Source organism: Pelophylax lessonae, assembly GCF_965119305.1.
Source record: "Pelophylax lessonae genome assembly, chromosome: 3".
Lineage (NCBI taxonomy): Eukaryota > Metazoa > Chordata > Amphibia > Anura > Ranidae > Pelophylax > Pelophylax lessonae.
Genome location: NC_138770.1, coordinates 378,144,406 through 378,169,015, shown reverse-complemented (window position 1 = coordinate 378,169,015; position 24,610 = coordinate 378,144,406). Strand labels below are relative to the sequence as shown.

Below are 24,610 nucleotides of genomic sequence, written 5' to 3'. Positions count from 1 at the left end.
CTAAGATAAAACAAAATAAATCCTTATTGCCTCCTGAAAAACAGCACTAAAGTGGTTGATATTTATGGTCATTGTTAATTCATTCTCAGTGACCATGAATAAAAAGTATAGCCTTCAGCAATAAACTAGTTATAGAGAATGTGTATAACAGCATTAGTAACCTTTAGAGAGGTAGTAATGATAACTAATAGGTGGCTACTGCAATCACTGCTGTCAGTCAACAAAAAAATAAATAAATAAAAAATGTTTAATTTACCCCACAGTTATTGTCTTTTGCATATGTTTTTAGAAGTATGCTTTCAACAGAACAGACCTACCTGAAGTACCCAGGAGTGGAATTCACTACATTATACATATATATACACATGTATATTTTTTTTTAATACGTTCTTTATTCATGAAAAAAGCAAGAAGGGGTAGGAGTGCACAATGTAAAGTACAAAATCAGTAAAAAAAAAAAAAAAAGCATGTATGACCAGAGAGAACCTATATCAAGTCACATTTAAATACATTTAAATATGGCTTGCAGGCAGCTTTGGCCAGGCTATGCATAGGAAATACAAAATCAAGAAGTTTTCTACCCCGTTTGGCAAAGGATAGGGACAAGAGAATATTGCAATAGGGAGGGTAAAGGAAAGGTGGTGGTGGGGGGACTAGAATCTCTAGGGAAGACAAATAGATGGTAAAGGTAGAAAACCTGGGTTTCAGAGCCATACTCTAAGGCAGGGGTCTTCAAACTATGGCCCTCCAGTTGTTCAGGGACTACAATTCCCATCATGCCTAGTCATGGCTGTGAATGTCGGAGTTTTACAATGCCTCATGGGATGTGTAGTTTTACAACAGCTGGAGGGCCGTAGTTTGAGGATCCCTGCTCTAAGGCCAGGGTGGCTGGATACTTTCTCTGGCCACATTGATCAGATGAACTAGAAGTGAGTGTTTATATTTACTTTTATAGAAATGTTTCAGGTGCAATAAATAAGCAGCAGGGTCATCATCCAGGCCAACATCTGTTTTTTGGTCAGGGACCAGATTCTGGTCCAAATTAATTTAGAAACTGAGCTGTTCCAGAAGATATAAGATGTACTGCTGACTTCCCTCTTGCAGAGCCATCATAGGGTAGAGGTTTGTGAAAAGATTTTACAGAAAGTCAAGAAAATTCTATAACACCGGTGGAGAATTTGAAAGCCCAATTCTTGAATCATGTTTGCCACAGAGGATTTGTGGGCAAAATAAAGAAAATTATACCACTGGTCTGTGAAAAAGAAGTCCATGGACCACTTTAATAGGTAGGGTGAGGAGTAATCCCTAGGAGGGTTGGTTCAGTAGATGGTAGAAGTAGAATAAAGTATGAGAAAGAGCAGCCCAGTCTAAGCAAAGGTGTTCAAAATATGGAGCAGTGTTCGCTAATTCCTGTGGTTTAGGTAAAGTTAGGAGAAAGTGTCAAAGTTGAAACATAGAAAGTAGAAAGATACTGACAGATTTGTTAGGGGTCTGTATCTCTGTAATTGATTTCCAATCCATGTTGGATAAGAGATGTTTTACCCTGATTTCATTAGCTAGCACCAGGTTCCGAACTTGAGAGGCCCAGGTCAAAGGAGGGGTGAATTACTGCGACAGTACAAGGAACTCTGAGTCAGCAGACAGTAGAGTCTTGTTTTATCCCTATTGTTGGGTGGTTTCTAATTTCGGGGCTTAAAAATCTCATGAGCTATGGTAGGCCTTGCAGAGGTGAGCTACGTTAAATTTGATAGGCCAAGGGTTATGTTCTGAATGCCAAAACAGAAAATATTCAGCAATCATTATTTAATGCATTGACCTCCTTTAAGTTGATGTAGTATGTAATCTTATAAAGCTACAAAACCTCTGTAAATGCAAAGAACAGTGTTCAAAACTTAACTGACAACCAATCACAAATCAGGTGAGTTCTTATGAGTTACTAAAGATTTTATTAGGTAAGCTTGGAAAGATGTTTTTCTCATCCATGTAAAATCCCTTCATTTCAGAGCTTTACTGTTTTTCTATTTATGCATTTACCTTTTAGTCTACAATACTGATATTAATATGGGATTAAAGCCTTTAGGCATAAAACTTTTTTCTAGCAACATGCTTACCCTGTCTACTACCCACAGCCTTAACTAGAAGTGGTTCAATCACCAAAAGCAACTTTTGCATTGATTCAAAAAGATGAGAGTTGCTTCTTGACTAAAGTCACCCTAACTATAATTATTTAAATCAAATAATATTCTTTTGCACTTTCAATATGCAGCACATGACCACAGACAAAACTACTTTAAGTACTTCCAAACCTGCAAAACTATAAAGTAGCACAGTGTGGAATGGCATGCTAGCTCTTTTCAAAGTATTATTTGGAGCTTCCTCAATACATTTGGAGCTCCATGATGCCTTCAAGAATATTTTGTTTAAAGAAGACAGTCAGAAGTCTCCCCACTCATTGCAAACTAAAGGAAGAATGATAATATTATCTGGCTATGTCTGTGCTAATGTCATACCTTATGTATGCCTAGAAAAGTTAAGGTATGCCCCTGCAAATGATCAATTCACTTCTAGAAACGTAAAGTTTAACACTGTTACTCACCTGCCATATTTGTTCTTCACTAAGTGATGTTAACTGATCGCTCTTCAGAACTTCTCTGAGGAGACGGAAAGGTAGTGCAAGAACTTCTTCTGGATGAGTCTTCAGAAGTTCAGACAAGTTCTTTACCAGGAAGTCCACCACTGCTCCCTCCAGTAAGTTCAGATTAAAAAGGTCTGCCAGTTTGTACAAATCCAAATAATTAAAGCTATTTAGTTCCTGGAATGTAAAAAAAAAAAAAAAAAAAAAAACATACAATTTCAGCTGCAATAGAAAGTTTAAGAGTAATTGTGTTACTGGATTGTAATATTCTGTAGTTTCTGTATTCATTACTGTGTTAGGGATCATTCACATGTACATAAACACGTGTGTGGCATCTGGTTTTGTATGTATTTCTATGCAGCAAAATAAAACTGAATAGAACCAGATAGGTGCGTTGGGGGCCTTAATGTAGGGCTGCGTTCAGCAGCGTATAAAAGAATTGAACATATATGCATCCATGGCTGTTAAGCCATTAATGCAAGTATGAATGTAAATGCATCTAAATATGTTAAAACGGATGTGTTTTTTACAGAAGATTGTCTGCTAGCAGGAACCAGTGTGCTTTTGCAGAAAACACACAAGTTTGAGTGAATGAATCCAACTGACTTTGATTGAATTTACAATTGAAAAATTGTGTAAGCAATATATAACATGAACCTGTAATCCGACTATTTAAGTATTTACATTTCCTTTTTTTTTTTTTTTTTTTTTTTGTAATTTCTTTATTTCTTTAATGTGCACAGAAAAGTCAAACAGTTTACAATATTTACATTTTCTTAACAAATAGTATACAAGCTTTCAATCAAGTCCTCACTGGCCTCTGTATCTGCAGAGACTATGGAATAATTAATCTTCAAAATTTACAGAAGCACTGAAATTATGCTCTATTCACTAAAGCAGTTGAGCTTAACCTGCTGCGCTCTCCTTACTTAGTAAGGCTTTGGCAGCACTCCAATTTTTTTTCTCTTTATTGTTAATGGTGCTCTTGTAGGGGGAGTAGAGAGCTAAGCAACTGAGAGAGCAACAGAAGTGACTTGTGCATTTCTAAATCAGTAATATCAGGATACATTATTCAAATTATACTACAAAGAATTTAGTATAAATTGTTTTGTTATACATTATCTCAGGCTCTTACACCACAAATGCTAATGATTGATAAATCAACAACGTTATTTCTGCAATGACCTCTGAATGGATTAAAGTGAACCTGTGTTCACTTTAACCTATTAAACCAGCAGCAGGCATGAAAAGCAGACATCTTTACTTTCACATACAGTACACTGCCAGACATGACAGGATCTCAGAAATCTGCTGGTGGTTCTTGATTATAAAAATATCAACTTTTCTTGAATTTGACTTGAGCCCACCTCCATCATTATAATGTTAGGCATGTCCTCTGAGTAATAGTAACGCAAAGGAGGCAGGACAAGGGGGGCCCAAGCGCAACTTTGGGAAGTGTATTAGTGCAACACAGCATTTCCAAACTTTGATGGCACTTTGCAAGGTATGTGAAAATTTGCGAGTACCTCTAGGTCCCTTGTTTGTCAGAACTGCTGAAAGTGTAGGGTCTTTTAAATGGACAGAGGTTTACCCTAGGGTATTAGCTGGGTACACACAATCCAAATATCAGCCAGTTCAGAAGGTATGAGCTCATACATCTAACTTGTGGTGTTGTGTCTTCCAAAGCCCATTCTATTCTTATCTTCTTTCTTTGCTATTAGCTATGTGTGCTATGACTTGCATTTGTTTACCATTTCTCTATATTACAATTCTAGCACACAACCAACCACCAGAGGCTCCACTACAAAAATATGTATCTTAATACAGTAAAATATTGATTTACTGTACATATTTTGTTAATCACCATGATACATGTCCCATTATGATGCTGTGATTTAATTTTATATTTTTGAACTTATATAAAAATGAAGGTACAATGAAAGTACTGTATGCTATTCTTCTTTAGTATTTATTTTTTCTTTATTATCCTTGTTTTAAATCTAATATAAATATTCAGTTACAAATATTTGCTAATTGAAAGAGAAAATGTACAAAGAAATATATTCTGTTGCTAGAAAAATGAAAACAGCTTTCATGTAGCTCATCATTAGGGTTCCACTACATCCCTAATTATTAGAAAATATTTACAGCTTTTCAACTGCACATTTCACATTTGTAACGTGTATTTACATATCAGTCCCTGCCCTCAAGAAGCTAACCAGTTAGCCACTGTGCTGCCCCATAATATTTAATACCATTAACAGCAATTACCATTCAAATGTATGGCTAAGCGCCATTTGCCAAGGACGCAATTAAAAAAAAAAAAAAAAAAAACACCTCTAATGACATTAGTTTCAAATGTATGTTTCACAATAGGCTCACTTTTAAGTTCCTGTGCTAGGTAGAATTCTTACTATACAATGGTTATGCTGTACCTTCATAAAAATATTGTAAAGAATAAAATATTTACTCTTTGCAGGTTCTTCATGACTCTATTATGTGGAATAATAGAAAAAAAACACTTTGGCACTAATGAGACTAGACTCAGCTCCATTCCCAGTTGACGACTCCTAAGTGGAAACGCGTCGGAGGTGGCTAGCTGCGACATCCCACGTTCTGCAAGCGGCCGTGTACATTTTTTTGAGCTTGTTTTGCGTTTGTTTGTCCGGAATGATGTAAGTAGCCATTCTTTTGTCCTAATAAAAGTATTGAAGGTAATACACTATCAGTCCCTTTATATTGGGTACCTGTTTTGTGGAACCTGCTCCTACATTGCTGGAATTTCACCACTGCAAAGCGGACAAACTTCCAGGCTTCCTCGCGGAATTTCCTGTTTTACAGCGGTCCACGCTCAAGTCTCCCTGATTTCTGGTAAGCATCCATCTTTACCATAAAGTGTCATCATATCGACATCAAAAAAAGTCCAATATTTGGAAGCTTTTCTTAAAGGTCTTCTGCGGTAAGGGGCCATCTTGACAAATATCAAGGATTGTTTATGGGCACACGATCATCCTTACAGAGTGGCACGATTATTTGACACAGAACACCTGTTTTTATTTTTTTGAGTTTTTTATACTCCACATGTTTTGAGAGACTTGTGTTTTTTCTCATCTTTGTACCACTGACTAACACGGACTTATTCAATATATATGTTTTTGCACCTATTTTGATACATGTCTATCACTGAATGTCATGTTTATTGATATCACATATATTAGGTTAGCGCACTCTTTATTCTCTTTAATCTCACTAATGAGACTAGGTCCTCCCAACATCCCAGAGATAAGTGGGGAAAAACTGAGCTCCTATGGATTTTTCATGGGGGAAGGCTGCTGTTTCAGTAAACATGAAGATGTAGAAGCGGAGGCTACAGCCACAACAAACTTCAGTTTGTCAGACTTGTGAACTGCATATATTAATATATTAATAAAAAGAGTAAATTGAGTTTCTTCAGCTTTCCATTTTAAAACCATATACATTTCTCTTATACTGCCCTGAGTTTTTATTCATGAGCAGTTAGCAACCTTGCCCTGCACCACAGTGGTCCTGGGTTAAGCTTCCAGGTGTTTACCTCATTTTAATCATTGTGATTTTCCTTATTCTTTCAGTAAACTGTTGATAGGTTCCTTTAGACCCTTTACCTAACCTCTGTTTCGGGGGAACACATGCGCTATTATGGGGACCAGGTTCCTTTTCTCTCACTGCTGACTTCTAGGGAGTAAATGAGGATTTCCCAGCCTCTATAAGGCCCAAATAAGAAGGTACTGCACATTGTGGGCTCCTTTTCTAATTCACAAAATCCAAGGTGATTGAGAATATCTGCTTGGTGAATGTCTAGCACAGCAAAGTCTTTAAACATTGGTTCATCAAACCTGATTGGTTAATTGGCCCCAGATAACATAACTGTGCCTGTGCTTGTATGACTCAGCCATTGATATTAGATTGTAAACTCATCTGAGCAGATACAAAAGTGGTTCTGTGCATTCTGCAAAGAGCTAATTTGATGGAGCTATATACACTCACAAATTGTTTTCTAAACTATTTCTTGCAGGTAGGGTTTTATCTGCATACTTGGCCTTGTGCTGAAACCATTCAAGGTTGGAAGTCATCACGGCTTTGTCTTGTTTCCACTTTTATTTTTTGTAATTTTCAGAAAGAGAATATTTATATTTATAACATTTATATATGATACGAAATGAAAGGATGGTTGGTATTGGGACTAGAAATGAAATTTTTTGCAATTTCTAGATCTTTTGAAGGCAAAAAAGTGTTCATTTGGCAAGAAAATGGAACTTCAGTTATGTGATGAAATATCACTTTGCAAAGTGCTATGGAAAATTAAAAAACCAAAACAGTATTTCTCTGTCGCTCATTGACAGACGTAGTCTTCTTGATTCACAAGAACTGGGTTATGTTGTCTCCGCAGGAGCAGGACTAGGCAGAAAGAAAAAACGTTCTGGCTCCACCTTAGGGGCAGTCCCTGAGGGTATATCCTCCCTCTCTCTGCTACAAGGCATCAGTTTTTTTCTGTCTAGTCAGGAGTAAGGACCTAAGTTCCTTGCTGGGATCTTTTTGGTCCTGGCAAGATTTTTTCTTTAGAAAAAATATTTTTTAGGCAGTTTTCTCCAGTGTTTTTTCCTGTGAGATCTTCAAGCAAATACTCCGGACTGGGCGACACTAGTGGTCACCCCAGCCGGCCTACGAGCGCGCGCAGACCATTGCATTGCGCTTGGTCGGCCGCGACACATTCAAGTAAGTATGCGGGGCCGGGCGACGGGCTGGATGTTGAGATCCAGTGGTCACCCCGGTTTCTGCCTACGAGCGCGTGCAGACCAGAGCTCCGCGCTGGGTCGGCCGCGACGGAGTCCCATTGGAGGGACTGACCTTGCGAGTTAAAAGTCTCGCTTGGACGCCAGGAACCAGAGAGTCGAGGCGTCCGGAGTGGTCCACAACCCCCCACCCAGGTGGAGAGGGTATTGTGAAGAGAGGGTGCCTGTCGGTTCGGTATGGTGAGTAAACGTTCCCTTTTTTTTCCTCGTTATGAGGCAGTATGAATTATGGGCCCCTCCATACATGGTCAGTATATATCTGACACTAAAAGTCCCCCTTGTAAATACAGTATGTGTTTGGTGGGAAGTGGACTTGGTTTGAGAGCTAACACTCTACCCAGCAGACTGTAGTATTACAGCAGACATAGGAGGTATAATCCTACCTTAATTGTAGTGTACCTCCTGCAAATCATAAACCGCCACTTAGCAGAGATGCAGGTGGATGTGCTGGGAAAAACGATTTCGGCAGTCCGCCGCCATTTTGCCGTAGACCGGGTGCATGAATGTCCTCAGGTCACGCCGGCCGCCATGTTTTTGGAGTCTATTGTCTCCCGTATGGGGGCGGCCATGTTTGATGAGCCCAGCTACCTCGTGGAGAGCTGGGAACGCCGGAAGGCGTACACAGGGGGCGGAGCCACGTCCTTCTACCCGGGAAAACTAACACAGCTCTTTCCAGTCTGTAAAAGACAGACGCTGACTGCAGTTGGTTGGAAACTTCTCTGCATCGGGTGGTGAGCCTTGGGGGTCCCTCTCTCTCTCTGTGGGGATCGAGAAGCAGGTACTCTGAGGGGCGCTATTGCGCTAGGGGGAGACACATAAAAAAAAAAAAGAGGTATTTTTTTTATTTAAAAAAAAAAAAAAAAAAAAAAAGTTTTTTGTTTTTTCTGGCAGAGGTTGAATTAACATGGACCCTGCCACTCATGTATCTCCACCGGATCCCCTCGAGGTGTCTGCAGGATCCTCCAGCACCCCACTGACGGTTGAATCATTGTCAGCTATTATGGAAACGTTTGTGTCCCGGGTGGAAGTGGCTTGTCAGGGACAGGGCGCAAGAAAGCGACCCCCGCCTAACCCCTTATTATCTGAAACTTCGGATTCAGAATCTGAGCCTATTTCTGCAGTTGCAGGTACTTCATCTGGGATTGGTGTCTCGGGTACTGTCTCTTCAGACAGTGAGGAGGATGTTTCGGCATCAGCCATAGCCCGAGAGGAAGCGTTGGTAAACGCACTCATTGTATCTGTTCAAGAAACCTTAAGATTACAGGGTATTCCGTCGGAAATAGCTGAAACTGAAATCCCTTTTGGGACTAAAAAACGCATCAAAGTGGCGAAGGTTTTTCCATTGCCCAAATGTTTTGGCAATCCAATCAAAGAAGAATGGAGTCTGCCAAAACGCACCTCTGCTATTTCTAAACGCATTAACAGGCGTTATCCGTTTGAGGAAACCCTCCTTAAGAAATGGACAGAACCACCTGTGGTGGATCCACCAATTGCTAGATTGAATAAAGCCACGGTTATTCCCTTAGAAGACGCTCCGTCTTTCAAAGATCCAGTGGATCGCAAGATAGAAGCTATGTCTCGCACCATGTTTTCCTTGATTGGATCAGCTTTCAGACCAATAATTGCTATTGGTCTGGTTTCGCAGACTGTAACTGAATGGACCAAGTGGTTACGCCGGGACTTAGAAGAGGTCCCTCAGGCGGTATCAGATTTGTTGGAACAAATGATACAGGGGTTACAGTTTGTGTGTGATGCGGCGTTAGACGCCACTCCATTATTGGCGCGAGCATCAGTTTCAGCAGTGGTTCTCAGGCGTACACTGTGGCTAAAAGGTTGGTTAGCCGACCAAGGTTCCAAAAAAGCATTGGCTAATATCCCCTTTTTAGGAGAGCGTCTATTTGGAGCCAACTTAGATGAGATCATTAAGGATCTCACGGGTGGAAAGAGCACCTTTTTACCGCAAAATGTTAAGGGTAAAGGAACTCGTCAAAGACGAGGGCCTTCTTTCTCTGCTCACAAAAAGTTTTTTCGTCCCGCGGGTGAAAAAATTAAGTCCTCCAAAGCTCCTTCAGGAGGCTTCAGGGGACGTTGGTCGGGCAAGCAAAAGCCCGCCCCCTCCAGACCTGAAGATAAAGCGTCCAAAGCCTGAAGGTGCGCCCCCACCCATAATTGGGGTGGGGGGACGTCTTCGCCGGTTCCCGGATCCATGGCTTTCCAGAATCCCGGACAAGTGGGTTTGCGAAGTCATAAGGTCAGGGTACAAGATCGAGTTTCGATCTCTCCCACCGGCGCGATTCTTCCCTTCCAATATCCGACTATCCCCGGATCGTTTAGAAGATCTGCGGAGAGCAGTCACGGATTTACTACAACAAGGAGTGGTAGTCCACGTTCCTTGGACAGAACGTTTTCAAGGGTTTTATTCAAACCTATTTACAATACCCAGGAAAGAGGGCAAAGTGCGTCCAATTCTGGACTTAAGGGCACTCAATTCCTTTCTCAACATAAGGAAATTCAAGATGGAATCCATTCGCACAGTAGCAGCCTTCCTGCATCCAGGGGATGTCCTAGCGTCCATAGATATCAAGGACGCCTATCTTCACATTCCCATTTTTCGCAGGACATCAGCGGTTTCTACGCTTTTCTGTAGAAGAGAACCACTATCAGTTTGTGGCGTTACCTTTCGGTCTCGCCACGGCTCCTCGGGTCTTCACGAAGGTGTTGGCCCCAATGTTGGCACTACTGCGCCAAAGAGGCATATCGATTCTAGGTTACCTAGACGATCTCCTGCTTCATGCAGAGTCTCCTCAGACCCTGCTACAAAACATAGAAATTACTATAATTTCTTTACAGGAATTCGGGTGGCTGGTGAACAAGCAAAAGTCATTTCTGGTTCCCACCCAGAGGCTCGAATATCTGGGTCTAATTCTAGACACAGTCAGGTCAAGAGTTTTCCTTTCCGGTAGGGAAACTCCGGAAGATTCAATCAGCAGTCCAGTTGTTACTATCCAACAGCTGGTCTTCTCTTCGAACTTGCATGAGGGTTCTGGGGTTGATGGTGGCTTCCTTCGAAGCAGTCCCATTTGCCCAGTCCCATAGCCGAATTCTTCAGCAAGAGATTCTTCTCAGATGGAATCGGAATACGATATCCCTGGACAATCGGATCCGATTGAGCAAACAGACCAGAGAGTATCTGGTCTGGTGGCTTCGGTCTCCGATGCTCAGCCAGGGAAAGTCATTTCTGCCAATATATTGGACCATAGTGACCACGGATGCCAGTCTATCCGGATGGGGAGGAATTCTCGGTCAGTTATCTGTCCAGGGACTTTGGTCCCTGGAAGAATCCAGGTTGCCGATAAATGTATTGGAACTGAGAGCGATCAGACTTTGTCTGATTCACTGGACCGAGCAGCTCCAGGGCAGCCCGGTTCGGATCCAGTCGGACAACGCCACGGCCGTGGCTTATGTCAATCACCAGGGGGGCACCAAGAGTGTCCGAGCGGCCAAAGAAGTGGCTTGCATTCTTTGCTGGGTGGAACGATTTGTTCCAGCTATCTCTGCGGTGTTCATTCCGGGGGTGGAGAATTGGCAGGCAGATTATCTCAGCCGTCAGACTCTAGATCAGGGGGAATGGTCCCTCCATCCAGAAGTTTTCCACCAGTTGTGCCTACGGTGGGGCACCCCGGATGTGGATCTGTTGGCATCACGATTCAACAGGAAAGTACAGAGATTCGTGGCTCGCTCCCGCGATCCTCTAGCAGAGACCGCAGACGCACTGATCGCCCCGTGGGGGCAATACCAGCTAATGTATGCCTTCCCTCCTCTCGGGTTACTGCCAAGACTTCTTCGCAGGATAGAGGAGGAAGGAATTCCAGTAATCCTGGTAGCTCCGGACTGGCCTCGCCGAGCTTGGTACGCCGACGTGGTCAGACTGGTGGCGGACGTCCCGTGGAGACTTCCTCTCAGGGAGGACCTACTGTCTCAGGGACCAATCTTCCATCCTGCTTTACGATCGCTGGCTTTAACGGCCTGGCTATTGAGACCCAGGTGCTGAAGGACAAGGGATTGTCAGCTTCAGTTATTCCTACTCTAGTTAAAGCAAGGAAAGCGACTTCCAGAAAGATTTATCATCGTACATGGAAGTCCTACATTGCATGGTGTGAACCTCTGGGGTTCCGTCCACGGTCTTATTCGGTTAGTCGAATATTAGCTTTTCTGCAACAAGGGGTTGAGCAGAAACTGGCCTTGAGCACGATCAAGGGTCAGGTCTCAGCATTAGCTATCTTCTTTCAGAAGCCTTTGGCTACTCATTCCTTGGTGCGGAATTTCATCCAGGGGGTGCGACATCTGGCTCCGCCAGTGCGCGCGCCGTTACCACCCTGGGATCTTAATTTAGTATTGTCGGTTCTTCAGAAACCTCCCTTTGAAGATATTAGGGAGATTCCTCTACCTACGTTGTCCCAGAAGGTGGCCTTCTTGGTGGCTATCACTTCTGCACGCAGGGTGTCAGAACTGGCCGCTTTATCTTGTCGTTCCCCATATCTGGTGGTTCATAGAGATAAGGTGGTTCTTCGTCCGAATCCATCCTTCCTACCAAAAGTGGTTTCAGAATTTCATCTGAATGAAGAAATTGTATTACCTTCCCTGTGTCCTAAGCCCAGTCATCCTCGGGAGTTTGCTTTACACTCCTTGGATGTGGTCCGGGCGATCAGGGTATACTTGAAAACGACAGACTCGTTTCGCAAGACGGATTCACTTTTTGTGATCCCGGATGGACCCAAAAAGGGGTTGCCTGCATCTGCCGCGACTATTTCCAAATGGATCAGACAGACGGTGGTACAGGCTTATTCTATTAAGGGTCGGGAGCCCCCGTTCCCTGTTAAGGCGCACTCCACTCGGGCACTTAGTGCGTCATGGGCCTTTCGCCATCAGGCGTCAGTGGTCCAGGTGTGCAAGGCGGCTGCCTGGTCGTCGGTGCATACCTTTACAAAACATTATAAAGTTGATGTAATGGCATCGTCTGATGCCTCGTTTGGCCGCAAGGTTTTGCAGGCCGCCATTTGAGGAGACCAGTGGTCTGCCTCGAGGGTTTTTTTCCATTGGAAATTTTCATTTGAGTCTCATTCTTTGTTTATAATGAGCCTTTAAAACTTCTAGTTTGGCACCGGTTGGGCCTTCTAGATTGGATTTTGATTTCGGTCAAATCCCACCCCTCATTTGTGGCACTGCTTCTGGATGTCCCAGTTCTTGTGAATCAAGAAGACTACGTCTGTCAATGAGCGACAGATTTTTGTAAGATCTTACCGTAAAATCCTTTTCTCTTAGCTCATTGACAGACGTAGTACCCGCCCCTCTATCATTGAGTTGGGTTGGGTTAAATTCTCTGTTGCTGCTTTGTGACAGAACTGATGCCTTGTAGCAGAGAGAGGGAGGATATACCCTCAGGGACTGCCCCTAAGGTGGAGCCAGAACGTTTTTTCTTTCTGCCTAGTCCTGCTCCTGCGGAGACAACATAACCCAGTTCTTGTGAATCAAGAAGACTACGTCTGTCAATGAGCTAAGAGAAAAGGATTTTACGGTAAGATCTTACAAAAATCCGATTTTTGCCTGCACATGCGCAGATAATGGAGGTCAGCAGAGCTTTATCTCATTCACTAAGCTCTGGGGTAAAACTCATTGCAAATGCAACTTCCTTTGCAAAGAGAAACAGCCTATTTCCCCTTACTAAGTGGTAAAATTATTATAAAATTATAATTATAAAAATGATTATAAACGCCTCTAGGTCCAAGGCACTCCCTCAGAAAAAGTGTTCCCTCCATCTTTATTGAAAAACTTTGTTTTTGAGAATGGATTTAGGTGCCCCTGTATCATGTTTACGAGTGATGGAAAGAGGGAATACACCATAATTATACACAGGTTGATTTACTAAACACAAGTAGTCTGTTTAATTTACAAGGGAATTATCCACCATTGAACACCAGAGGTGTTTGAATATGCTGAAATTCCACTTTGCAAAGAATACTCAATCACATGCAAGAAAAAAAAAAAAAACATTTTTGCTTGTACATGATTGGATGATGGAAGTCAACAGAGCTTCACTCAATTCTGGGCAAAAGTGCAAATTTTGCAAATGCTGTACTGTCCATGGTGGAGAAAATGAGCTCATCTCCTACCAACCTTATCTCTGTTATTTTACTGAACAAAATGCTAAAATAATGCCAATGAATCGTCTTGCCTGTTTTAGTTTGTTGGAACAAAGCCCATTCAACTAATCTGCATAAAGATATAAAATAGTGTAGCGCTAAAAACATAAAATTACATGTGAATGTAATAAATATTAATTACATATAAATATGTAATAAGTGAATATCATATAAACAACAAATAACAAATGAATATACCGGAAAGTGATGAGTGATGAAAGTAAAAAAAAAAAGACCAAAAAAATTGGCGTGCACAAAAAGTCCCAATAAATAAAAGGTGAAATTTTCATCAAAGGAGGAAAAACTTATTTGCAAAGCTTCTCTTGCGACAACCACAGGGAAGTGTAGGTAGGGGACACCACTGTGCAATGCTAATGGGAGGCAGCTTACCAGAACGGTATGGCCAATCAAATTAATGAAATGGCCTCACAAGCGTATGGGTAAAACAGGTAGGCTCCAATATCACCAAGAACAGTACCCAGGAGGTCCGGTCTCCACAGTAGGTCCAAATGCCAGATACAACAACAACAGAATGGCTTAAACAGAAGAAAATACGCCTTCTGAAGTGGCCCAGTCAGAGTCCTGACCTCAACCCGATTGAGATGCTGTGGCATGACCTCAAGAAAGCGATTCACACCAAGCATCCCAAGAATATTGCTGAACTGAAACTGTTCTGTAAAGAGGAATGGTCAAAAATTTTCTTCTGACCGTTGTGCACGTCTGATCTGCAACAACAGGAAACGTTAGGTTGAAGTTATTGCTGCCAAAGGAGGTTCAACCAGTTAATAAATCCAAGGGTTCACATACTTTTTACACCTGCACTGTGAATGTTTACATGGTGTGTTCAATAAAAACATGACAACATTTCATTCTTTGCGTGTTATTAGCTAGGGGGCCATAGTTTGGACACAGCTGGTTTAAGCAGACTGTGATTGTCTATTGTTGTGACTTAGATGATGATGATCAGATCACATTTTATGACCAATTTGTGCAGAAATACATATCATTCCAAAGGGTTCACATACTTTTTATTGCAGCTGTATGTCTCATGCCTTAAAAGGGACAGGAGCATATATATATTAGTGATCGACTGATATTGGTTTTTCGTTGCCGATATCGATACAGATATTTTGGCTATTGCATATCGGTATCGGCCGTTATCGGCCGATATTTTCGTACATTTAAAGAAAAAAAAATTTTTTTATATTTTTTTACTTGACAGGTACTATTGTGAAGGGATCTTGGGGTCTAAAAGACCCCCAAACCCCTCCTCTGCACTTAAAAGCATTCAAAACGCCAAGTTTGGCTGTTTTGAATGCTGTCATTTTTTTGAATCTGGCACCAGAAATCACTTCCAGATTTTTACATGGAGACCCGATCAGAGCCGAATGCAGCTATGATCGGGTCATGAGCTGCGGAAGGCGGCGGGGGGGTCGGGGGGACTTCTCAGCCGCATCGGTTGTCATTACAAGACAGCCAAACGATGGCTATGGACACCGGTACCAGGGAGATGCCAGCAGGCATCACTCCGGTACAAGCACTTTCCGATATATCGGGGAAAGTGCATATCAGCCCTTGATATATATTGGCTTTGCTGATAATTGGTCGATCACTAATATATATATATATATATATTTATTTATATATTTATTTATTTATTTTTGGGTTACAACCACTTTAACTCAGTAACCAGAGCTTCAAGTTAAGAGTGTTAGCCACTTAACCACCTTGCTGCTCAATAAACTATAATAATAATCAAAAAACAAAGTTTAAATTAGGTTTATGCGCTGGGCTGGAGGGCTTACTCTGGATGCATGGTGGTCAAGGTGTGTCTTGTAGTAGAAGCCACTACTTCTTCAAAACACGAGATGCTAACTGGAGATGAGCGAATCACATTGCAAGTGCAGTACTAAATGAATGCATATTGCAGATATCCATCGCTGCCTACAGTCCAAAGCCATTAAAAAGGGGTTGTGGTATCAGACAAAAGTACTGCAGGAACACAGACATCTGCATATTTTGTGTGCAATGTTCCTGGACACTCAGTGTTTTTTGTAGACACAGTAATAGCTGCAGTGCACTGGTGGGCATCACTGAGTGCCATTAGATCATGATCATTCACCAAAGTCACAAAAAGGGCAAAATGCCATTGAAATTGCCATTGAATATAGTTAGCTGTCACAAAATCACTCCCTGACAGTAATCATTATTTGATGTCATTAGTTCTTACATCACACTCTAATTTTCATGAAATGTCTTCACCTATTGCCAAAAGGGTTATATTTGATTTGTTAATTTTTAAGACCAGCTTGATCTGAGAATGACTGAAACAACTCTGCACGTTGCAGAAATGTCACAGTATTTTCACAAAGGAAAATATTATTTTCCTCTTGTAGCTGAGTGACAAATACCAATCATGTTGTGTGGTTTGAGACCAACATAAGCGACCTTTCACATCCATGTTGTACATCTTTCAAGTTTCAAGTCTCATTAAAAAAATATTTTTTTAAATTGTGCCATGATGAATGCCAAAATGGAAGCTATTGAAAAAGATCAGGTCTCCAAATTTGACTCACTATGGCAACCCTGGGTCACTCACTGCTTATCACTGACTTTTGATCAAACAGTTCTTTTGCCATGGTAGCACACCCTACACCGTTCTCACCAAATGTCTCTCTGGAAGGCCAGGTCACCCTTGTGGACTTCCCCCTCCTTTTCCCTCTTCCAGTGGCGACTGGTGCTCAAAATTTTTGGGGGGGCGCAAACAGAAAAATGTAATTGGCATTGCTTTGCGGCAAAAAGTGCTGTAAAAAATTGCCTGACTTTGAGGTCACAAATGTGTGAAAGGGGCCTTCAGTAATCAAGGTATACTGTGCCCCCTTCAATGCAGAGAGACCACAGCGTGCCCCCTTTCAATGCAGAGAGACCACAGCGTGCCCCCTTCAATGCAGAGTGACCACAGCGTGCCCCCTTTCAATGCAGAGAGACCACAGCATGCCCCCTTTCAATGTAGAGAGACCACAGCGTGCCCCCTTCAATGCAGAGTGACCACAGCGTGCCCCCTTTCAATGCAGAGAGACCACAGCGTGCCCCCTTTCGATGCAGAGAGACCACAGCGTGCCCCCTTTCAATGCAGAGAGACCACAGCATGCCCCCTTTCAATGCAGAGAGACCACAGCGTGCCCCCTTTCAATGCAGAGAGACCACAGCGTGCCCCCTTTCAATGCAGAGAGACCACAGCGTGCCCCCTTTCAATGCAGAGAGACCACAGCATGCCCCCTTTCAATGCACAGTGACTAGCCCAGGTGGCAGTGTGCTTTCGGACCCTAAGGCCATGTGCACACTGCTACACTGGTCCTTGTGTACAGACAGGGGACTCCAACCACACCAGTCTGAGGTTGTGAGGATGACCCCCACCATGATTACACTGACTGGAGCTGTGTGACTTCCGGTGCGGGGACACGTCTCTCAATGTCCCTCTAAGAGAGAGCCAGTCCCGGGCATATAGAAAAGAACACACCAACCTCTAAGGAATATTCTCCCCGGAAACAGCCCGAACTGCCTCCACACAAAGGATACGAGGTGACGCTGGAGGACAGAGAGGCGTCCGCTCCCTGCCGGGAAGTTGAGGCTTCGGGCCTGCATGTCACTGGCGGTGGTGGAGGAGCTTTGTAGAGCAGACACGGTCCAAGCTCTGCCTGTATAGCCGGATAGAAAGCCCCCCCCTCCTCCGTGCAAAGTTCTCTACAGCCTACGTGACCGAGACCTTTCTTTAGAACCACCAACCTCCTCCCTGTATGGAGAGCAGGCAGTGCTCTGACTACCACTGCACCTCCCAGTCCCTTCCAGGCTTCCAGTTTTGTGTTGTGTAGTACATGTAGAGGTGTGTACATTTACCAGGCAGCGGCGGCTTCTCCGGCGTGGCGGTGACTGGCGAGTCCTCAGTCCTCCCAACTCCCGGATCCCACCTCCATCCTCCCCAGAGTCCCCAGCCAATGGCTTGGGGTTTGTCTTGCGGCCAATCAGGAAGCGCGTATCGGACGCGCTTCCTGATTGGCCAGGAGGAGGATCGGTGTGACAATAGTGAATTTTCATTCGCTATTGGCACACAATGGGTGGGCTTGGGACGCACTGCTCTGCGCCCCAGGACCACCCTTTGCATCGCCCTATTAGAGCCTCTGGCTCTAATCAGGTGATGCCAAAAAACAAAAAAGCCCATTAAGCTCCATGTGTCCGGCGTCCCTGCATGCAGATTAGGGGGAGGACGCATGGATGGGGGGCGGCGCCCCTGCGCCCTCAGTATACCGGCTGCCACTGCCCTCTTCTCTCCTTTCCTTTCATTTTTCCATGCTAGCAATGAAGCTCCCACCTACTTCAGTAACATGGACTCCTTCTCCCCAGATACAACCCCCTTGGTTACTACTGGATAATTTTGTTTTGCTTGTATTTCTGCTGTTACTGAGTACATTGTTTCTTCGATGAACACGATAATATAGTGATTTCTTGTTATACATAGTAAGCTCTGGTCATAACAGACCAGGCTGTACTGAGCTTTATTTCCTTTGTTCATGTTCGCTTATCCCTCATCTCTGTTATGGTTTGAAAACTCAATAAAATCTTTTTTGGCATTGTTTGTCATACATTGACAGGCATCAAGACCTCAGACGGTCAGTCGGATGCCTAAACTTTGGTATATGTTGCCAGTAACATGAAACAAACTCTGTGTATGAGGGCCCCCCCCCCCCCCAAACCTGAAGTGCTCCGGGCACCGCAAGGTTTAAATCTGGCCCTAGGTAATGGAGAAATTTACACCAGGCATACCAGCAGAAGCAGCAAAAAAACTGTTACTGTTTTTTTGAATCCTGTATATACATAACAGCAGGTGATGCATTCCTGCCAAGCACCCAAGGTTATTGACTAGACATTCTGTTTCTGCAGTCACAGATAAAAATATAACTGACATTATTATTTCGAGCCCAGGTAACACTTAGTGCTCTTCCTTTTCATCCCTTCCAAGCACTATGACATTTTCTTCAATCTCTACTAGTACCAAGTTGCAAGCCTTCTGTTGTAAATAAAATAATAATAGTGGTGGTGGTGGCTCAGGGTTTTCCCCCAATCTAAGCAAGATATACAGTAGTTGAAAATGGAACTTTGAGTTACTTGACAAAAGCATAATTAGAGAAGGAAAGCTAAACAAAATCTACCGGAATGTGATAAGAATGCAGATGAGGAAATAGAGGAGAGCATTGAAGTTCAAATAGTTGTTACTGATGATGATAGACATGACTCATGTAGCAAAACTTTGGATGGGAAAGATGAAGTTTGGCAAGGAGCATCTGCTGCTACACCTTATGGTCTTTTTTCCGGTAAGGCTATAATAATACATTTGTCTCAAAGTTAAGGGGTGATAACCAAATAGTTGTAGGAGAACTTAGAGCCAGGTCAGGTTAACAAGGAGGTGGTATCAAAATAGAAGGGTAGTGTTGAAGAAGATCAGCAACTATCAAAAAAAGCAAAAAGACTAAATAATACAGTAAGTAGGGATCCCTTTCTGAATAATGAAACAATACTTCTGAATATTTTCCAAGGCCCAGTTTGAGTAAATTAGTTCAATCTCTCAGGAGTAACCTTTGCAGTTACAGTTGTGTTCAAAATTATTCAACCCCCAAGGCTGTAAAGGGTTTTAGGGAATTTAGTGTACATTTGTAATTGTATTCAGAATGAAATCCTACAAGGACTTCTTAAAGAACCATATGCAACTAAAATGACATCAATTGGTTTTGTAATACAGTAGTAAATGTTTCTTTTGTGAATTCTTCATCGACACAATTATTCAACCCCTTAAAGACTACCACTCTGAAGAACAGAGGTTCATTGAAGTGTTTTCAATCAGGTATTGAAAACACCTGTGGATGTCAGGGAGCAGCAATAAAGCCTAATAAGCACCAATGCAGGTACAGGGAAGCTTCAGCGTGTGCAAGGTACCATGAATTCTCTTCAGTACCAGGAGATATTGGATGACAATGTGATGCAGTCCGTCACAAACCTGAGGCTTGGGAGACGTTGGACCTTTCAACAGGACAATGATCCCAAGCATACCTCCAAGTCCTCTAGAGCATGGTTGTAGATTAAAGGCTGGAACATTTTGGAGTGGCCATCACAGTCACCAGACTTAAATCCGATTGAGAACCTCTGGTGGGACTTAAAGAAAGCAGTTGCAGTGCACAAGCCTAAGAATGTGACTGAACTGGAGGCTTTTGCCCATGACGAATGGGCGAAGATACCCGTAGATCGCTGCAAGACACTTGTGTCAAGCTATGCTTCACGTTTAAAGGCTGTTATAACTGTAAAAGGATGTTGTACTAAGTACTAAGATTGAATGTCACTTGGGGGTTGAATAAAACTGATAATGATGTGAGCACAGAAAAGACATTTGTGGTTATTTCATTATAAATGTTATGTTATATTTGTCTGACCTACACGTGCCTCTTTGATTTAATTGTAAGCAGGATGACTGAATGATCAAAATCAATGTCAAACTGGCCAAAACAATCAATTTCAGTGGGGGTTGAATAATTTTGAACACAACTGTACATTAGCAAACGTCCTAAATGCAAGACTTCTTGCTGAATGGTACAGCTAATCAACTGAAGTGCGTGGGCTCTGGGCCATAACAATCTACCTATATCTCTCTATAATGCTCTAGGTACAATAATGATACAATACTAAATATCAAATTAAGCTTCCCCATCAAGACAAGGAATTGCTCCTTAAAACCTAGCGCTTGGATGTTTTTTGAGTTTCAATATTTTTATTTTTCAATGAGAACAAGAACATGCATGTAGAAATGATTAGGTATTACGGAGAAAAGAAAAAACAAAAAAGCAAAAAAGGCCCCCCAGAAAGGACTATATTTGTAACAGCTCGGATGTTTTATTTTTTAAAAAGAAGGACTCAAAATGGGCACAAAGAAGGAAGATCCTGCCACAAACATTTAAAACTTTTTTTCAACATAATGGGTAATAGGGGGTGCTTAGTCCTGGTTATTTTTCTTCCATTTTCTTATTTTTTCTTTTTAAATCTACTATATCCCACAACAAAGAGGAACCAAGGCAGATTCTGGCAGGCTTTTATTATCCCTTTGGACTCAGAAAACTGTGGAATGTCCTAGAAAGGGCTGGAGCCTTTTACAAGTGATAATCATTGATGACACATGAGCTGTGAGATAAACTAAATTCTATGCACAAGACAGTCCAAGTCTCATGACCTGATAAACTTGATATGTAACAAGACTTATCAGGTAGAGTCATACATAAAACACACAAGAGTAAAGGGCCAAATAATTTGGACAACAGGAAAAGAAAACACCAAATGTTAGCTGAAGCTATTCAGTGTGCTATTCCATATGCTTTGCTTGACATGCTTTGGAGACAGATGTCATAATTCCTTAAATTTAGAGGCAATTTTTAGAAAAATTAGGAAACTTCACTTTTTTAGGACCCCCTCAATGTATTAATCAAGAAAAATTACCCTCCATCCCCAAGAACTCCCAGGTTTGACTTGTACTTTGAACTAAAAATCCATAATGACCAAATGTCAATAATATCTTCCTTTAAAACCAGAAATTGCCGCATCACCAATAAAATACTGTTCAGTGTGGGAATTACCATACATTATGTCAGATTTCAGTCCAGTACGTACTGTACCAGACTGCAAGATGGGGGAGGGGTGTCAAGCAAATAAGTCTTTGTTAGAAATGTAATTTAAAAAAACAATACTATCCAATTTATCAGTCTTTGCATTATTGCTGCTAATAAAAATTGGGCATTTATTTGAAAGTGAAACAAGGCTTCATTTTATAATGCAAAGCTATGTGTAAAGGGCATCACACCATAGCAACCAATGAGATATCTCATTTCAATATGGTTTTTAGAAATTCAAGATGGCCAAGTTTTGATCCTCGAAATATCTGCACATGTTGTATTTTGTATTGTCACATTGCCATGAGCTTGAAATGAGTTCTGAACAAAAAAAGAAAAAAGAACATATTATCACATTGCATATGCTAGTATAAAATCTTGTACTGAACAAGATTTTACACTATCCTGTTTAATATATGCTTCTAACCCTAAGGATGAAATTAAAATAAGGTGACTCATGTACCTATAATGTGTCCTATTATGTAGCAAACCAGGCAAATGTAACATATGCTTAATTAGTTTAGGTAAAACAGCAAATATGCATGCAACTGGCCCATTAATTCTATAGCGCATTGAACAAGTATTTATTCCTAATTGGACATACTGATAAATTATCATTCATACTTAGTCTCTACTTACTTTTTCACTTGGAAAGACATGCACATGAATTTAAATATTAGTGTCTAATTTATACAATGTAAAATGTGCTCAATCTTTCATTAAAATTATGAGTAATAGAAACACTGCAACAAATCGCTTAATGTATTTATTGTATGTTTGGTTGATACTGTTCGTTGCTCTGCAGTACATTATACTGAAAACCCAGATTCTAAAAACTTTTAAGAGCTGGCTCATTAAGGACTCTTGAACACAGGCTTACAGAGGCCCCTTAAGTTGCATTCTAACTTCTAGTTCAAGCCACAAGTGCCCACTATACCAAGGCTGCATCAGGACACCAGCAGCCACAGGAAGCCTGAAGATACTAACAGGTAATTAATAAAAATGCTTTAGTAGCAGTTTACATTATAGGAAAATGTGGAAGTGGAAAGTAGCTTAGGTTTATTAGAAGGTAAAAGTATCTCCAGTTCAATCCTATATTTTTTAGTTTGGATTAGAGTGAAGAATGTTTAGAAACCTCCTTCCAGGACAAATTGTGATGGAGAATCCCCAATTGGACACAGACATCTATAACACCTTTCAACAAAAGGGGGGAAGGCTAGAAACCAACAACTACAAACATATAAATTAGTAACAAAACGATTATGGTACTACATACTGTTCATCACAGCATGTTATGTCGCCCTTCATTCAACAGATCATTTTAAGCAAGCCAAACAAATGTACAGAGAAAATAATAGCATAAATAGGAACCATAATATGTGCGTGTTTACAAATCAATACATTGCGTTGGCTTCACTTTACCAGATACTGTAATTTATGTATTGTTGCCCTCTGGTGGTGGTGCTGTAGGTGTTTGGAGAATCTATGGACCAGCTTGTAGTTATGTTGTATCTTCTGGTTTGCCTTTATGTAACCTTTGTCCTTATATACTTCACTTGAAAGCACGGATGTGTTAATCAGCTTCCTCTGTACCTTTTGTGCACACAATCCTTAGTTTCCATTAAGTAAGATGCAGTAGCTGGTAATTAAGAGGTTACATTGCTTGGTAGCCATGTTCCTTTGGGTCTTTGCATCATGACATAATCTCCCTCTTGTAATGTCAATAATGGCCTTGTGGTCTTGTAGCAATTAGCTTACATTTAATGATTCATCAATTATGCTCTGACTAGGGCTTGTGGAATGACTTATGGTTACAGATAGTTAGTGGTCATAGACTGAGCAACCTCTGGCGCTTAAACAGCTGACCTGGTGATCCTAAACTGTCAGCATTAGGCATGTGCAAATTGGCCTTTATTAGGTTCACAGGCGGTTTGTTGAACTCATTATAAAGTCTGCAAATTGTGAACTTTATTTCATAACCCTCTAAAGTCTTGAAAAGTTCTGACCATTTGCAAGGGTTATTGGCAGGGATTGTACAAAAGGGAATGGACTGCTGGGCACTGCCATTTGAAACATGTACCCAATAAAAAAAAAAAATAAATAATGAAAGAATGATGGCTCCTTCCCAGGGAAAAGCCAGCCGCAAAACAGCATGGCAAAGTTTTGTCTGGGTTGTGCCATAGTCTTTTGGTTACTTGGTTGAAGTCTGGTGGTTCTGAGGAGTCACTGGATGAGGCCAGTAAAGAGAGGATAAAGGTGACTGTGCTGTCATCATAAGGTGCAGGACATGTGGCAACACCATCAACTCCAGCAGTTTGCCCTGTTTTGCATCATTCCCAGTCACCAGCAAATTTACCCATCAGGCTGTAAATTTGATGTAACATCCCTGCTCATTTTTGCTGGACCACATATCTGTGGTCATGTGGACCCTGCCGCTGACTATGTGTTCCAGCAACACACTTTCCACATGCTGGTGGAGGGCAGGGGTGACCTTCTGGGCAAAAAAAGTCTGCTGACTACCTGCCACTTTGATGTAGGACAGATCATAAACTCAAGGAAGGGATCTAAATCCACCAGTTGGAATGGAAGCAGATGTTAAGCCAGCAGTATTTCCAAACTGGTATTCAGGCACTGGGCACTAGTGTGATTTGAAAGTGAGGAATGAGGAGGTGGAGTTCAGATCTTTTGCTGCTTACCAGTATCATTGATGTGCTGCTTCCAACAATCTTTGTGGCAAAGTATCATGTTTCTGCAGTGGTGCCCAAATGACTGGTAGATTTACCGCACATGCTGTATACCACTATGGTGCTGTTGACAGCAGATGTGTGAAGAAAGTAGGGATCGACTGATTATCTGCAATGCCAATATATCGGGCCAATATGCACTTACCCCCATATATCGGAATCGGCCCCTGAGGTTACCGATATTGCAGATATTTAGGGAAAGTGCATGTAACGGAGTGATGCCTGCAGCTAGAGGCATCACCCCGGTACCGGCGTCCATAGCCGTCGGTCGGCTGTCTTGTACTGACAACTGATGTGGCTGAGAAGCCGCTCGGCTCTGATCGGGTCTCTATGTAAAAAAAACCGGAAGTAATGTCATGACATCACTTCCGGGTATTCGGCAGATCCCTCCACCACAGTACCTTTTAATAAAAAAAAAAAGTTTTTAAATGTCCGAAAATATCGGCTGATACCGATATCTGATGACCAAAATAACGGTATCGGTATGGGCACTAAAACA

At 41.9% G+C, this 24,610-nt stretch overlaps 1 protein-coding gene across 1 annotated transcript in view; it reads right to left on the bottom strand.

Annotated features, from left to right (window-relative positions):
• Positions 1 to 24,610, bottom strand: part of KLHL32 (kelch like family member 32) — a 286,360-nt gene that overhangs the window by 98,541 nt on the left and 163,209 nt on the right. The window contains exon 6 of the mRNA XM_082251577.1: positions 2,597 to 2,812. Within this exon, the coding sequence (XP_082107703.1) occupies positions 2,597 to 2,812 (216 nt within the window). The remainder of the gene's footprint in view (positions 1 to 2,596; positions 2,813 to 24,610) is intronic.